General features: G+C 37.3%; 1 protein-coding gene across 1 annotated transcript in view; it reads right to left on the minus strand.

The window, feature by feature from the left end:
* LOC100373879 (protein KIBRA-like) overlaps nucleotides 1-15,576 on the minus strand; it is a 63,797-nt gene that overhangs the window by 21,291 nt on the left and 26,930 nt on the right. Inside the window, exons 2-3 of the mRNA XM_006821343.3 lie at nucleotides 7,686-7,726; nucleotides 6,135-6,203 (exon numbers count right to left, since the gene is read on the minus strand). Of these exons, the coding sequence (XP_006821406.1) occupies nucleotides 6,135-6,203; nucleotides 7,686-7,726 (110 nt within the window). The remainder of the gene's footprint in view (nucleotides 1-6,134; nucleotides 6,204-7,685; nucleotides 7,727-15,576) is intronic.

Below are 15,576 nucleotides of genomic sequence, written 5' to 3' on the forward strand. Positions count from 1 at the left end.
TCTCACTACAAGGGTCACAATGTGAGTTGTACACTCAGTCTGTATCTCACTACAAGAGTCACAATGTGAGTTGTACACTCAGTCTGTATCTCACTACAAGAGTCACAATGTGAGTTGTACACTCAGTCTGTATCTCACTACAAGGGTCACAATGTGAGTTGTACACTCAGTCTGTGTCTCACTACAAGGGTCACAATATGAGCTGTACACTCAGTCTGTATCTCACTACAAGGGCCACAATGTGAGTTGTACACTCAGTCTGTATCTCACTACAAGGGTCACAATGTGAGCTGTACACTCAGTCTGTATCTCACTACAAGGGTCACAATGTGAGTTGTACACTCAGTCTGTACCTCACTACAAGAGTCACAATGTGAGTTGTACACTCAGTCTGTATCTCACTACAAGGGTCACAATGTGAGTTGTACACTCAGTCTGTATCTCACTACAATAGTCACAATGTGAGCTGTACACTCAGTCTGTATCTCACTGCAAAGGTGACAATGTGAGTTGTACACTCAGTCTGTATCTCACTACAAGGGTCACAATGTGAGTTATACACTCAGTCTGTATCTCACTACAAGGGTCACAATGTGAGTTGTACACTCAGTCTGTATCTCACTACAAGGGTCACAATGTGAGTTGTACACTCAGTCTGTATCTCACTACAAGGGTCACAATGTGAGTTGTACACTCAGTCTGTATCTCACTGCAAAGGTGACAATGTGAGTTGTACACTCAGTCTGTATCTCACTACAAGGGTCACAATGTGAGTTGTACACTCAGTCTGTATCTCACTACAAGGGTCACAATGTGAGTTGTACACTCAGTCTGTATCTCACTACAAGGGTCACAATGTGAGTTGTACACTCAGTCTGTATCTCACTACAAGGGTCACAATGTGAGTTGTACACTCAGTCTGTATCTCACTGCAAAGGTGACAATGTGAGTTGTACACTCAGTCTGTATCTCACTACAAGGGTCACAATGTGAGTTGTACACTCAGTCTGTATCTCACTACAAGGGTCACAATGTGAGTTGTACACTCAGTCTGTATCTCACTACAAGGGTCACAATTTGAGCTGTGCACTCAGTCTGTGTCTCACTACAAGAGTCACAATGTGAGTTGTACACTCAGTGTGTACTACAAGGGTCACAATGTGAGCTGTACACTCAGTCTGTATCTCACTACAAGGGTCACAATGTGAGTTGTACACTCAGTCTGTGTCTCACTACAAGGGTCACAATGTGAGTTGTACACTCAGTCTGTGTCTCACTACAAGGGTCACAATATGAGCTGTACACTCAGTCTGTATCTCACTACAAGGGTCACAATGTGAGTTGTACACTCAGTCTGTGTCTCACTACAAGGGTCACAATATGAGCTGTACACTCAGTCTGTATCTCACTACAAGGGTCACAATGTGAGCTGTACACTCAGTCTGTACCTCACTACAAGGGTCACAATGTGAGTTGTACACTCAGTCTGTGTCTCACTACAAGGGTCACAATATGAGCTGTACACTCAGTCTGTATCTCACTACAAGGGTCACAATGTGAGCTGTACACTCAGTCTGTACCTCACTACAAGGGTCACAATGTGAGTTGTACACTCAGTCTGTATCTCACTACAAGGGTCACAATGTGAGTTGTACACTCAGTCTGTATCTCACTACAAAGGTCACAATGTGAGTTGTACACTCAGTCTGTATCTCACTGCAAAGGTGACAATGTGAGTTGTACACTCAGTCTGTATCTCACTACAAGGGTCACAATGTGAGTTGTACACTCAGTCTGTATCTCACTACAAGGGTCACAATGTGAGTTGTACACTCAGTCTGTATCTCACTGCAAAGGTGACAATGTAAGCTGTACACTCAGTCTGTATGGACACAATATGAACAAAAGAAGCTGCTTTATTTATTGGCCTTCATTTGTTCAGTCTTAATAATCCCTGCCTGGGGAGTAGGTGTAACCTGACGTAGGAAGACAAGGCAATTAAATAACAAAACCCTCACATTATGATAGGGCTAAGAATTCTGCAAAACAAATGCAGCTTGAAAAATATTGTTTTATTGTCGACCCTAGGGAACCACATTCACACATATGTATCAAGTGATCTGAATCCATAATCTTGTTTACAAGTACATGTATATGCATTTCCAGGGTTTTAATAAACACCTTGTGTAAAATAGTAATGCATTTCTGTGATGGTGGGTTTTAATTTTTTGACAGAATTTCATGAAAACAAAGAAAAATTTTCAGTGTGTGTACATACATGTATGAGTGAAGTAATGAAATTCACTTTGGGTCACTCTATTTGTGCAACTGGTGGTTTTTTCCTTCTCATGACCAGACAATTTCAATAGTATGTGAGCTAAGCTGACATTATTCAATATCTTTTTTTCAAATGGTAAAATGCCAGGGAAATGACACATTCAAGAAGAATCCAATTTACAGCTCTCTGCGGATTGAGATCGTGCTTTCAACTTTAGAATATTGAACAGTACGCAACATCAAAATTTCCCCACATCAAGTGAAATCCCATTATTATGAGAAAAATTAGATCAGTGATTTGGAGAGGGGCTTCCTGATCATGGAGATATTGAAGAATAATCTGTGATAAAGTCTGTGCAAATCAAATAGTTCACCATCACTTTCTTTTGCAGCCGGTTATGGCAGTTTCACCTTTTGTTTAGGCATTAGGCAAAAATACAGATAATATTTCAAGATAAGTGAAACATTCTACCTATTTTAAGAGAAATGACAGAAAACTATTCATACTGATCAGGAGATTCTAACTACAAGGTTCTTTTTCTGAAAACATTGTTAAGCCTAAAGAACGAGCAGCTGTCTTAAAACCCAATCATCTGCAAAACCCATGGGAAAATGCCTGGGGTCTAGACGGACAGGTAAGAGACCAGGCAAACCAAAGGGCATTGTCTTCAACCTGTCAAATGAATTTTAACAAGTCACGCTTCATCCTTCACAAACCAGCTGATGATAATTAAGTTGTAAAAAATGAAAACGTGATAAAAAACATCTAGTTAATCACTCTTTGCATGATCTCTCATCTGGGCAGTGGTGGTGATGATTGTAGTGCTACACACTGTCACCTCATCTGGGCAGTGGTGGTGGTGATTGTAGTGCTGCACACTGTCAGCTCTCATCTGGGCAGTGGTGGTGGTGATTGTAGTGCTGCACACTGTCACCTCTCATCTGGGCAGTGGTGGTGGTGATTGTAGTGCTACACACTGTCACCTCATCTGAGCAGTGGTGGTGGTGATTGTATTGCTGCACACTGTCACCTTTCATCTGGGCAGTGGTGGTGGTGGTGATTGTAGTGCTACACACTGTCACCTCATCTGGGCAGTGGTGGTGGTGATTGTAGTGCTACACACTGTCACCTCTCATCTGGGCAGTGGTGGTGGTGATTGTAGTGCTGCACACTGTCACCTCTCATCTGGGCAGTGGTGGTGGTGATTGCAGTGCTGCACACTGTCACTTCTCATCTGGGCAGTGGTGGTGGTGATTGTAGTGCTACACACTGTCACCTCATCTGGGCAGTGGTGGTGGTGATTGTAGTGCTACACACTGTCACCTCATCTGGGCAGCGGTGGTGGTGATTGTAGTGCTACACACTGTCACCTCATCTGGGCAGTGGTGGTGGTGATTGTAGTGCTGCACACTGTCACCTTTCATCTGGGCAGTGGTGGTGGTGATTGTAGTGCTCCACACTGTAACCTCTCATCTGGGCAGTGGTGGTGGTGATTGTAATCCTGCACACTGTCACCTCTCATCTGGGCAGTGGCAGTGGTGGTGGTGATTGTAGTGCTACACACTGTCACCTCTCGTCTGGGCAGTGGTGGTGGTGATTGTAGTGCTACACACTGTCACCTCTCATCTGGGCAGTGGTGGTGGTGATTGTAGCGCTGCACACTGTCACCTCTCATCTGGGCAGTGGTGGTGGTGATTGCAGTGCTGCACACTGTCACCTCTCATCTGGGCAGTGGTGGTGGTGATTGTAGTGCTGCACACTGTCACCTCTCATCTGGGCAGTGGTGGTGGTGATTGTAGTGCTGCACACTGTCACCTTTCATCTGGGCAGTGGTGGTGGTGATTGTAGTGCTCCACACTGTCACCACTAATCTGGGCAGTGGTGGTGGTGATTGTAGTGCTGCACACTGTCACCCCTCATCTGGGCAGTGGTGGTGGTGATTGTAGTGCTACACACTGTCACCTCTCGTCTGGGCAGTGGTGGTGGTGATTGTAGTGCTACACACTGTCACCTCTCATCTGGGCAGTGGTGGTGGTGATTGTAGTGCTGCACACTGTCACCTCTCATCTGGGCAGTGGTGGTGGTGATTGCAGTGCTGCACACTGTCACCTCTCATCTGGGCAGTGGTGGTGGTGATTGTAGTGCTGCACACTGTCACCTCTCGTCTGGGCAGTGGTGGTGGTGATTGTAGTGCTACACACTGTCACCTCTCATCTGGGCAGTGGTGGTGATTGTAGTGCTACACACTGTCACCTCTCATCTGGGCAGTGGTGGTGATTGTAGTGCTGCACACTGTCACCTCTCATCTGGGCAGTGGTGGTGGTGATTGTAGTGCTGCACACTGTCACAAATGCATTTTATCATTCATTCAAACATGTACATCATTATCTAGTACATTTGTAGATACCGTATTAATTCATATTGAAGCATATCCCCATCAGAAATGCATGTAAACCAAAGACAGACACACCTCATTGATTTATGTAAGTCTGCTACCAACAAAGCAAACACGATACCATGTATAGTCGATAACCTTGACAACATGATAAAATTGATGTATCATTTTAGTGTGCACCATGGCCGTAAAAGACACATTTTTGTTGAATGAAGCTTATTAAAAATAGCCAAGTATAATAAAAGCATTCATAAATCAAGTGAAAAAATTAAAACGTGTCTATATACATGTATGTTATATGTCTGAGGCCAAACAGACGTTGCATATACCGATATCTAGCAATATGCAATCTAACTAATCATCATGAAAGTTTCGTACATCCTTGATCTACATGTATCTTTTACAATGTAGTCCCTCTGGCTATGGCTATAACTTTTGCAAATTTTATATGTGCTCAACAAACTTGAGAAAGTGATAGCACAATTTTATCCAATGAGAAATCACCGATGCAAATTTTATGTGTGAAAGAAAAACAAAATCTTGATATATATAAAATATTGAATGGGGCATTAATCTTTAACACAAAGTGTTTAAAGGTACTTCTCGCCAGAGATCATTTTTTATGGAAACGTTTAATGAAGCATAATGTTTAATTGTCTTTCTGCGTTGTACAATTTCCTTTTCTTTCTACAAAAGTAGCAAATACCTGCTGAAGGAGTGTTCGTTTTTTTGTTACAGACCAATGCCCTTGGTATCCCTAGTTTAGGTTGGACTGGTTGGTCAAAGACAAACATCTCAACTATGCAAGGCCGGATTTCAAAGAAAGAAGGAAAGAAAGTTGCATGGTAGTGTGACCGGTAATCATTTATAAAGGTTGCTCCTGCAGTGCATTGGCTCTGGTTGAAAGATTATGATGAAAGATGGGTGGGGGTTTATTCACATCATGCATGTACAGTCAATGCTTTTAAAGTGCCGAACTTCAGAATACAACTAAGACCGGAATCGTGTAATTTAGTCTTATACAAAGGCCAGCATAAGAAAATAGGCTAGTATTAATGAAAGTAAACAAATGCATATTTATTTCCCATATAAAGAAATACAAGTCATGTGTCCCATATAAAGTTATGTGTATTCCAAATAAATTAATGGATGAACCAAGGCCTGAAAGAAAGTGGTGCTCACATACACATGGGTCCAAATTTGTATAAAAAGTTCATTGTCTAGTTCAAATTTTTTTTTTAATTTCAGATTTTTTGGGTCAAACACACAAAAACTGGAAGGCATATGGTCCAAAGGCATGTGATGTTTTCTCTTAACATGTCCTTTCTCGCTTCCCTGATCCAAACACACGTGGTTGGGGACGGGCATCTTCATGGAACAGAATTGACAGATGTTCGTTCATAGAGAAGCAACACAAAAGTGACTACAAAAAATAAAATAGTACAAACAGACAATACTCACGGTTGATGTGATCGACATAGTAGACTCCAAAGTTTGGGTCGTAGACCTCTTCCCATCCAAATGGCAGTTCTGTCGGGGGTAAAAAAAAAGCAGAAATGAAAACGTCACTCAGAGAAACCAAGCATGTATTTTGGCATAGCCTTTCCACTTGGGTGCTCAACCAGGTAAATGATGGAATTTCACCTCTTCACTAAACATGTTTACTCATGTACTTTTCACTGTGTGGAGACAGCGTGGACTGCAAACACATGCAGAGGTATGCTGTTCATGTTTTCTCAGTGTCCGTATAATTCATGCAAGGAATTTTTCTTCTTTAAATTTTGTGCTACCAGGGGATTTATTTACTAAACAACCATTTTTATTTTTTTCCTTTGAATATCACAAAGCATTCAACAATTTTCGTAACTGAAAACAATGCAGAACATTAATAAAGATGAATTTGATGCGATATTAAAAAAGGATCACTAGTTATCTTTTTGATGCCATCTGTTTCCGGATTATATTATATGAAGCAATAGATAACCCTTTGAACGCCATTGTTTCCCGCCCAAAATTGGGAGTAACATTTTGCACATATATTTTTCAGTATTTACCGATAATATCGCTAATGTGGGAATAAATAAACATGTCTCATTCGCTATAGGTTTGGATCAAATTAAAAAAAAAAAAATATGAAAACAATTAATGAAAGTCCATTTTGTAAAAAGGCGATAAAACTTTAGTACTTAACAAATGTTAACTCTTTGAGAACCATTATGTGCCGAAATTTTAGAGCCAGATTCATTTTGTAAATGGTGACAAAAATTGTCTTTTGCACTCAAAGTTTTAACTGACCTAACTAATGTAGTTGACCAAACAACAGTCAATACAGTATGTTTTAAGCCACATTTTGATTCTATTTACAAAATTTTAACCTAACTAGGTAGGACAAAATACACTGATATTCAAGGACGCTTACTAACACCACCAGATTAACTACTACATGTAGTATGACATTTCCATCATGCCAATCATACCTCAGTTGATCCTCTTATCGGAATGCGAGTCACAATAAACGTCGCAATATCATTGATACAAGATATATCTATCAACAGTTTTAATTTTCCTGATATGATATTTTGACGCTATTTGTTGAAATGAAATTTCCCGATAGTCACTGTACCATGCTGTCATAAAAACTCACTGCAAAAACTTTTCTAATTTGCCGAAAAATTGGTTTACAGTATTTGAAATTATAAGTGGAATTTAAAGCGTCACTTGTCAATCTACTGTTCATTTATGGCTTCTGATTAGTTGGTCACATGCACTGCGGGCTATACACAGTTCGAGACATAAACACTGCTCTTGGTCGTAACAATACAAACAACCTTCAACTAGGATCGAGCATGACACGTAATTTTGACAATTGTTTGTCATTACTTGTCAGTAAATCACAACTGGCTTTTAGCAGCTCCCTATGAAGTAGCCGCTTTCAATTTGTGCATTTATGATCATAGTGTCGCATTTAGAGATGAAATTATGTATACTTTTACTATTGAACAATTCACTCACCATTTCCTATGCAGTCAGCAAAAGTTTGTGGCTTAGTTAACCTGCAAATGACAAAAAAAAATAGAACCTGAATGCAATGAATTTCAGTTATGTCCCCTCCCCCATCAAATTTACACGGATAGCGCCCTCAAGATAAATAGCATTATCTGCAGTTGCCAAAACTGAAATTTGCAGTATTTCTGTTATAAAAATAAATTCATTTTCAATTGATATTTTAGAAATGTCACCGGCATCTACAGAAGAAATAACACTGGCTCATATACTTTATATATAATATAAAATCTTGAAATCACTTGTAAAGTGGTTCAAGTAGGGATGACGATTTTCACATACATTGTAGTACAAAGTGTTGTAACACAGTGTTCGTGCAGTCGTGGAGTATACCATTTTCGTTTAAATTAAAAAACTTTAATCTTTCCCCCACAGTGTTTAAAAAATAGTAAGATAAAACTAGCCCACTTGTTTACATCTTCCATCTGAAGAACAATGTGAAAACATCAAAGGTAGTAGAAAGTTGTCAATCCTAATGAGCCTTTAAGAGCTATTCATCTAACTTTGCTATGCCAGATCTATTCAGCCGATATCTAACCGCACTCTGAACATGAAAAAACAATGGCAGAAGGGGACAAAGGTCAAGATTGGAATGTCGTATCTAGTCGCATAGTTGTCGATAAAAAAAGACAAAAGCTTGAAAGGTCATAGATGTTTTTTTCCCACAAGTTGTATTTTTATCTGATCAGTAAATGAGTACGGACATTTATTGCAGACTGTCTAATGGAGTTTTATGATTTACTTTCTCTAGGCTAAAAATTCCTTCTCATTTAAAAAATTAACTCAACCGAAGATTTGGGTATAAAAATCAAAAAAACGATGAAATGAACATAAGTTGGGGCAGTAAAAAAAAAAGATGACAATAAAAAAATAATTTTGTATCAAGATTAGAAGTTATTGTCAAAGTTTTGGAAAAATTGTTCAGTGAGTACAAGAGACAATAATAAAGACAAGATACTGCATTCCTAACAGGATTTATGTTTTTGATTTTTTTCTCTACAGGGAATTGAGCCTATAATCTCCAGTGACTCTTGGCAGCCTACCAAAGAATTTGTCCAGCTTTCAAGCCACGTGCAAGAAAAACAATGTTATATGGGCTGGCTAATTACAAATTCCTGAGCAGCAGGTGATGCTACAGGTGATAATTGAGGGGGAATCTTTTGAGAAACAACGAACAGAATGAAACAATGAATTAATTAGATTTATTAATATTAAATCTAAAACAAAAGAAAATTACATGTATTTTGAATGTATCAATAGTGGATATTATTAGTACGATTAAAATTTTAATTAAAAGCAAAAAAAAACATTTGGTAATTATACATACAACATAAAATTTCTTTTTGCTGGCCAGCCGTTGTAAAGAATGTAGTTAATTATATATCAGTATTTCTGCTACAAATGACTTGTGTAGTGAAATCAATTTATGGTAATTTGCTATCCTACATGGAATGCAATCTATTTATCAACTAATTTTCTACACATTTGTATTATCAGAATTCCTTTCGTGATAAGGTGATAATATCTAAACAATTTTTGTTTTGCCTTAACACATGACAAAAGAGAAGTAGGTATGTTGTCAATGTTGTGAAACTGTACAGACTAGTAGCTCTCAAAAAACAGTTTTTTATCTGCTCTCATAAAAAAAGTAAATAACCCAATAAATTCATGACATTTCTGAGCCTATGTTTCTTCTTTGTACAAAGTATGCATTTCTCAAATAATTATCCTTAATAATTATATCAGTTATATTTTTCCTTTTCACCATTACAACCTTTTCAACCTTTCTGCATAAACAAAAAAACTTGGAGGTCCGGCATTTCATCAAAGTGGACAAAATACTATAAATAGGACAGCTGCACTGTTTTTGTTATGTTGTCTACAAAAATATCGAACAATCACGAATGCAAAGCTGGTTAAAATGTCACACGGTTTTAATCCTTCAGAATGACCCATCGGCACGTTACCCGTGCCTTGAATAAGCCGACCAATTGGCAAACAACTGACTGTGTGTATACTCCATTTTTAGCATAACCACTGAAAGCGAAATAAGACTTAACAAAAATAATTCTGTTTCCTCTACATGTACGCAAACACTTGAAAACTTTTCAAAGGACATTTTGCTTACAATGACAGCACATAACGTGTTACATAAAAGCTTAAAGAAAGGTGATTGGTTGAATGGAATGTGTGTCATGAAAAGTATGCAGCTAACATTAAAAAATAAAAGAAACTTTTCCAAACTGCAGTTGTTGAAAATTATCAAAAATTGAACAATCACTTAAAAATAAATTACTCCAACAAATATAAATTATAAAAATTTTTTGTGTGGCACAAACATTTAATTTTTAGGTGAAGATTTAAGCAAAAAGTTGAGGCATGATAGAAAAATATAGTTAGCATTAAAAAAAACAGTCTCACCTTACTGACAGCACTTTAGAAAAAAAGAATACCATGAAGAAAAGAGGCAAACATCTAAACCCATTGGGATCTGGCTCCTTCAAGGAATGTAAACTGCTATGTTTATCACACTTAGGCTAGACCAATTCCAAAAATAGGGGTGTTAGGGGATATTGGAATGTGGCAGGGTGTCAACATATGCAAATTCGGTAGTGTTAAAAATGGGGCAATGTTGTTTACATGACCTGGTTTGACTGTTGTTACAAACTTAGTTCCCGGATGCATGCTGGCTCTTTTCATGAATCCTTGTCAATTGCCAATTTTGCGATGCGATGTTTCAAGTATATGTCATAAGGGAGTTAAAAAATGCGACTACGTTATGTCGCTGACATGTGTGGCATTTGTCAAATTAACGCTGGAAATAGATCTTCACTGGCAGAAAAATTCTCTGCATCTTTGAACAGTAATGCCACGCTCAGTTCATAGGTAACAGAAATGTTAGCTACATGTATTAAAATAACCAACTGAGTTCAGTGACAAGAAAGTTTCTAATGTATTTGTGAGATTATTCCAAATATGGAATTGTGTTCTACTTATATGGGCAATGATAATGACAGAACAGAACTGCAGCGATGTAGACAAGACAGGAATGGTGATTTAAATAGTGATACAGTAACTTAATTATGCTGGTGAACAAAGCTAATTTAATTTTTAAATGATAAACACTGAGAATGATTATTTGATCTGGTTGTTTAAAAAGAAACAACCATCCAAGAAAATCGATGTATTGTCACAAATAACTAGACATTTTTGTCATGCAAATTGAAACCAAAAAGGCGTAAATAGGTGCAATATATGTGTCAAATATGATTGAAAATGGATCCCAAGGCTTGGAGATATAGGAGTATGGTCAAAAAGCAAGATGGCCACCAGTCAGCCATTTTTGAACTGATTGTAAAACAAAATGTCATGGACAATAATCTAAAATGAACAATGTATGTATAAAATTTAAACAAAAAGTGACAAAGCATGCATAAAATACCACATTGCAAAACACAAAATGGCTGCCAGTTGACTATCTTTGATCCGATCGTGAAATGAATCGTCATAGACACGTATTCTAACATGTATAATGTATGTACCAAATTTGCATAAAAACTGACAAAGCATACCACATTTTCAACAAAATGGCTGCCAGTCAGCCATCTTGGATTGAATCACTAAACCACTGCATGTGTGTATGTCCCAGATAAAGTACTTGGCACATGCGAAGAATGAACAGATTTGGTCCACAGGGTTCTGAAATAAGACTCTGGACGAAAGGATGGATGGAGGCCGAATTATAAGTCCCTGTTTTGAACAGGGACTAATAAAAGTTTACTAGTAAAGTTGTTGGCAATAAATGTTGGCGCTGAGGCAGCAATCAACGACCATAACTTACATATCATTTCACATTTGTAGATATATCAGTGACTAGATAATTACAGAAATCCATTACTAAAAGTGATGAGTGAATGCAGACGATAAATGCATTCCAACTCCAGACAACCCAGTTTACTTGACCTGACTGACATTATTTATGCAAGATTTATCATCAAATTTGGTGTCATTGTTTTTTTAATTTGCAAAAGCTCTCTTTCTGACAAGGGTATCTACCAGCATGTATTTAAAAACTATATATATAATATTTTTTTTTATAATACAAAACAGCATGATTATTTAATGTTGCATAATAATATAGAAGTACACAAAAGCCAAAAATTGCATTGCATGTGTGCTGGAACATTTAAAATACCGCTGATTTTGACCACAGGCAGAGTAAATATGGTACAGTATTTATCCTAGAAAAGCTCCTCTACTATAACTTCATTTATTATGCACTCCACCACATCACCACATCACCGCCTCACCACATCACCGCCTCACCACATCACCGCCTCACCACATCACCGCCTCACCACATCACCGCCTCACCACATCACCGCCTCACCACATCACCGCCTCAAAAATCTACTGAAAACTTGGCAAAGATATAAGGAATGAAAATGATCTGATCTCAAATATCAGTTTTTACTACATACACGTACATTCATATTAATAATTATACATATTACATCTAGCACTACCCAAACAGAACTGGGTCAATTTCCAACAAAACTACCTTGCCCTTAATGCATGTAAAGATGAGGACAACGTAAATAATGCTAAATCTATTCTGGAAATAAAAAAAATCCGGAAGTGCATTTATGAAACTACATACATTCGCTTAAATGACACAAAGCTGCACTGAGCATCATGTTGTCTTTGTGTATCGTATAGTTTAAATAACAGTCCAGTTACTACACAGTTACACTTTGCTAAAAGACAGTGCGATGACCTATTTGGAATATAGGTGTTTATTTTTATCACCTTATATTCAATCTATCATAATGCCAGATATACCAAATACTTTCATGAAGGAAACACAGCCAAACATTTCTGCATATGGAGGTCGAGGAAACAGCAGACCAACAACTGTGCAGTTGTCAGTCTCTGCCGAGAGACAACCAGCCAATAATGGAGCAACAGTCATGCCCCATGGCCCATTAAAAGAAAACATTTCAAAAAAGGGCAATCCATTAAAATAGGCATTGCTACTAACATTCTTTCTGTTTTTTCTTTCAAGTTGTTATTTATTTAAATAGGAAATGATTAGTTGATGATTTGTGGTCGAGCAAATGCAAATTAGTTGTAGGGTCATGTGTACTGTAACTTAAACTTCTATCTACAACACAAATAACATAATATTTTTAATAGAATTTTGTTGGAATGTTGCTCTTCAATTACGTCTGTTCAAATACAACCGGGGTGATGGTATGGGAATGTATTTAATTTTAATACTGACAAATGTGAATATTATTTTGATTGTCCCATTAGCACCTGTTGCTATGCAAGGCCTCATTTTCTTTGACCCTAAAAAGAAAATGCTTTGAATCGGGGTGCAGAGGCTGTCAAGCTCGACTATGTAGAAATTATGTCTTTTCACACAACATTAAGCAGCAACATTTATTTGCTTTTCAGATGTTTTACTCAGAGCTCAGGTCCTGGGAAAAAAATGAAAACATTTGGAGATCTTTGCTGGCCATTCAAAATGGTGGCAACTGAAAACAACAACAATGCATTGTGAATTGGAGGAAGTAGTTACATTGTTTGTCAAGGTTAGGACCTAGAGCACTTTAATTTCTCTTCAAAAAAAAAAAAACCCACAACCAAAAGACGAGGCTGGAATGAATAGAGAAACACTGACTGGACCCATGACAATATTGTTTTTTTCTAAACGTGTCCTTCCCACGATATACAATGTTATCGGTTTCAATAAAACCCAATCACAAGCAGACAGCTTTACTGGTAAATAACATTCACTATTCAGGGGAAGAAACACTTGATTTTGTCAACTCTGTACTCATTGGTGTTATTTCAGCTACCCTTCACTATATTTCTTTCAAAGACTAATTCAATAATTGGTATAGATAAATGACATTACATGTTCTGCAGTCTTTGAAGGAACAACAAGAGAGGATCGATTAATTAACAACTGCTCGGAAACGCTCCCAGTAATTTGATAACATTTCTTTTTAATTTGCTGAAATGCAGGTTTACTTTCATCTCCATAGTAGCCACTCCCCATGTTGTTAAGGGCAACGAATCTGAACTATACGTAACAAATTTGTGTGGAATCTCGAAAAGCCTCCTACATAACAGTAAATATATCATCTTCATGGTTATACTCATGAAACAAATCAGCATTTCATATACATTCTTGACCGTACGTGAAACAAAATGACATTTCGTATATACTTTTGACCATACATTGTCATACTTCAACCAGTAATGGATCGTGTCCATTGTTCAACATCATAACAAGTGATAAAACTTGCACAGCAAGAGTACACACAAGTGTCAAGCAAACACCGCTGCTACTTCCTGTATACTAGCACATTCTTATTAAAATGTCAGTCATAAAATGCACAGTCTACACAACAAATATCCTTCATGTATTTTAGAATTTGGACACATTTAAACACTACAACCTTCAATGAAACTTTTGTTTTAAATGTTACATTTTTCACTATTCACAAATTGCTTCTAGAGAAAATAGATAAATACTTTTGGAGAAAGAAAGCATGACTATTTTGTTGAAAAATTACAAAACTCAACAAAGATAGTGAAAACATTGAAAATAAAACATTCTTAGGGCTGAGAAATCACTACACTGCTTAGGCACAAACAGCAGTTTGAACAAATTTTTAAATAAATGTTACAAATACCATGGTTCATCAAACTCATTCATACTAGAAACTTAAATTATAAGAGCTTAGATACATAACAACAGATGACAGGAAATGTCCATCTCTTCAACATGAATGACTATAGAGCAATAGCAGTCCTTATTGGTCCCAAGGGTCAAGTAAAAGAGTTTACAGGCAGGACCACCAAGTATTCAAGAAGACAATACTAACACTTGACATGCCAATGATGCAAATAACCCTAAATTAACAAGCCAACTATAATTATGAATGAGTTAAACCACAAGATTAGTAACTGTTGTCTGTGCATCTACATGTACGGGGTACCTTTGATTGCCACCAGCATATGCTGTGAAAAACCAATTGGGAGAGGGGAAGGTGGAATCTTAGCCTTGACCTTGATTCAGGTCATCACATTCTTTCAGCATCTTGCATGGAGAAAAGAGCAAGGACATTTAACATGAATGAACGGCTATGAACTGGTCATTTCTGGTATCATAGAAATGGGAAACAACAAGAGTTTTAGAGACAAATAATACTGGTTTACACAATTCTATCTCTGGTATCACAGAAAGGGAAGCAACAACAGTTTTAGAGACAAATAATACTGGTTTACACAATTCTATCTCTGGTATCATAGAAAGGGAAGCAACAACCGTTTTAGAGACAAATAATACTGGTTTACACAATTCTATCTCTGGTATCACAGAAAGGGAAGCAACAACCGTTTTAGAGACAAATAATACTGGTTTACACAATTCTATCTCTTCCTCAGAATTTGCAGATAACTTAAATTCTTGTCACTTTTTTCAAAAAACAACAAAAACAGATTTTTTTTTAAATTCATGCAAAAATTTCAATCAAGACCTGTAGGCAAAGGAAAGTTATGTTTATTTGGTTAAGTAACAAAAAAAATTGAACAAACTTTGACAAAAATAAGCAGAATGTGTGAACATGATGTCAATTTAAAACTTTTGATGATTTACACACACTTAATAAATATAACTATCAAAGTGTGCCAAATCTTGACAACAGAATACATAATACGAGTCATACATAACAAACTAGTGCAGAGACCCAATTACTACTTTATATACAACATGTACCGGGTATGTGTTACTGTAAAATTACTAATTTTCACTGGGTTAAAATTT

This window comes from Saccoglossus kowalevskii, chromosome 4 (genome assembly GCF_978046115.1).
Source record: "Saccoglossus kowalevskii chromosome 4, keSacKowa6.1, whole genome shotgun sequence".
NCBI classification, from domain to species: domain Eukaryota; kingdom Metazoa; phylum Hemichordata; class Enteropneusta; family Harrimaniidae; genus Saccoglossus; species Saccoglossus kowalevskii.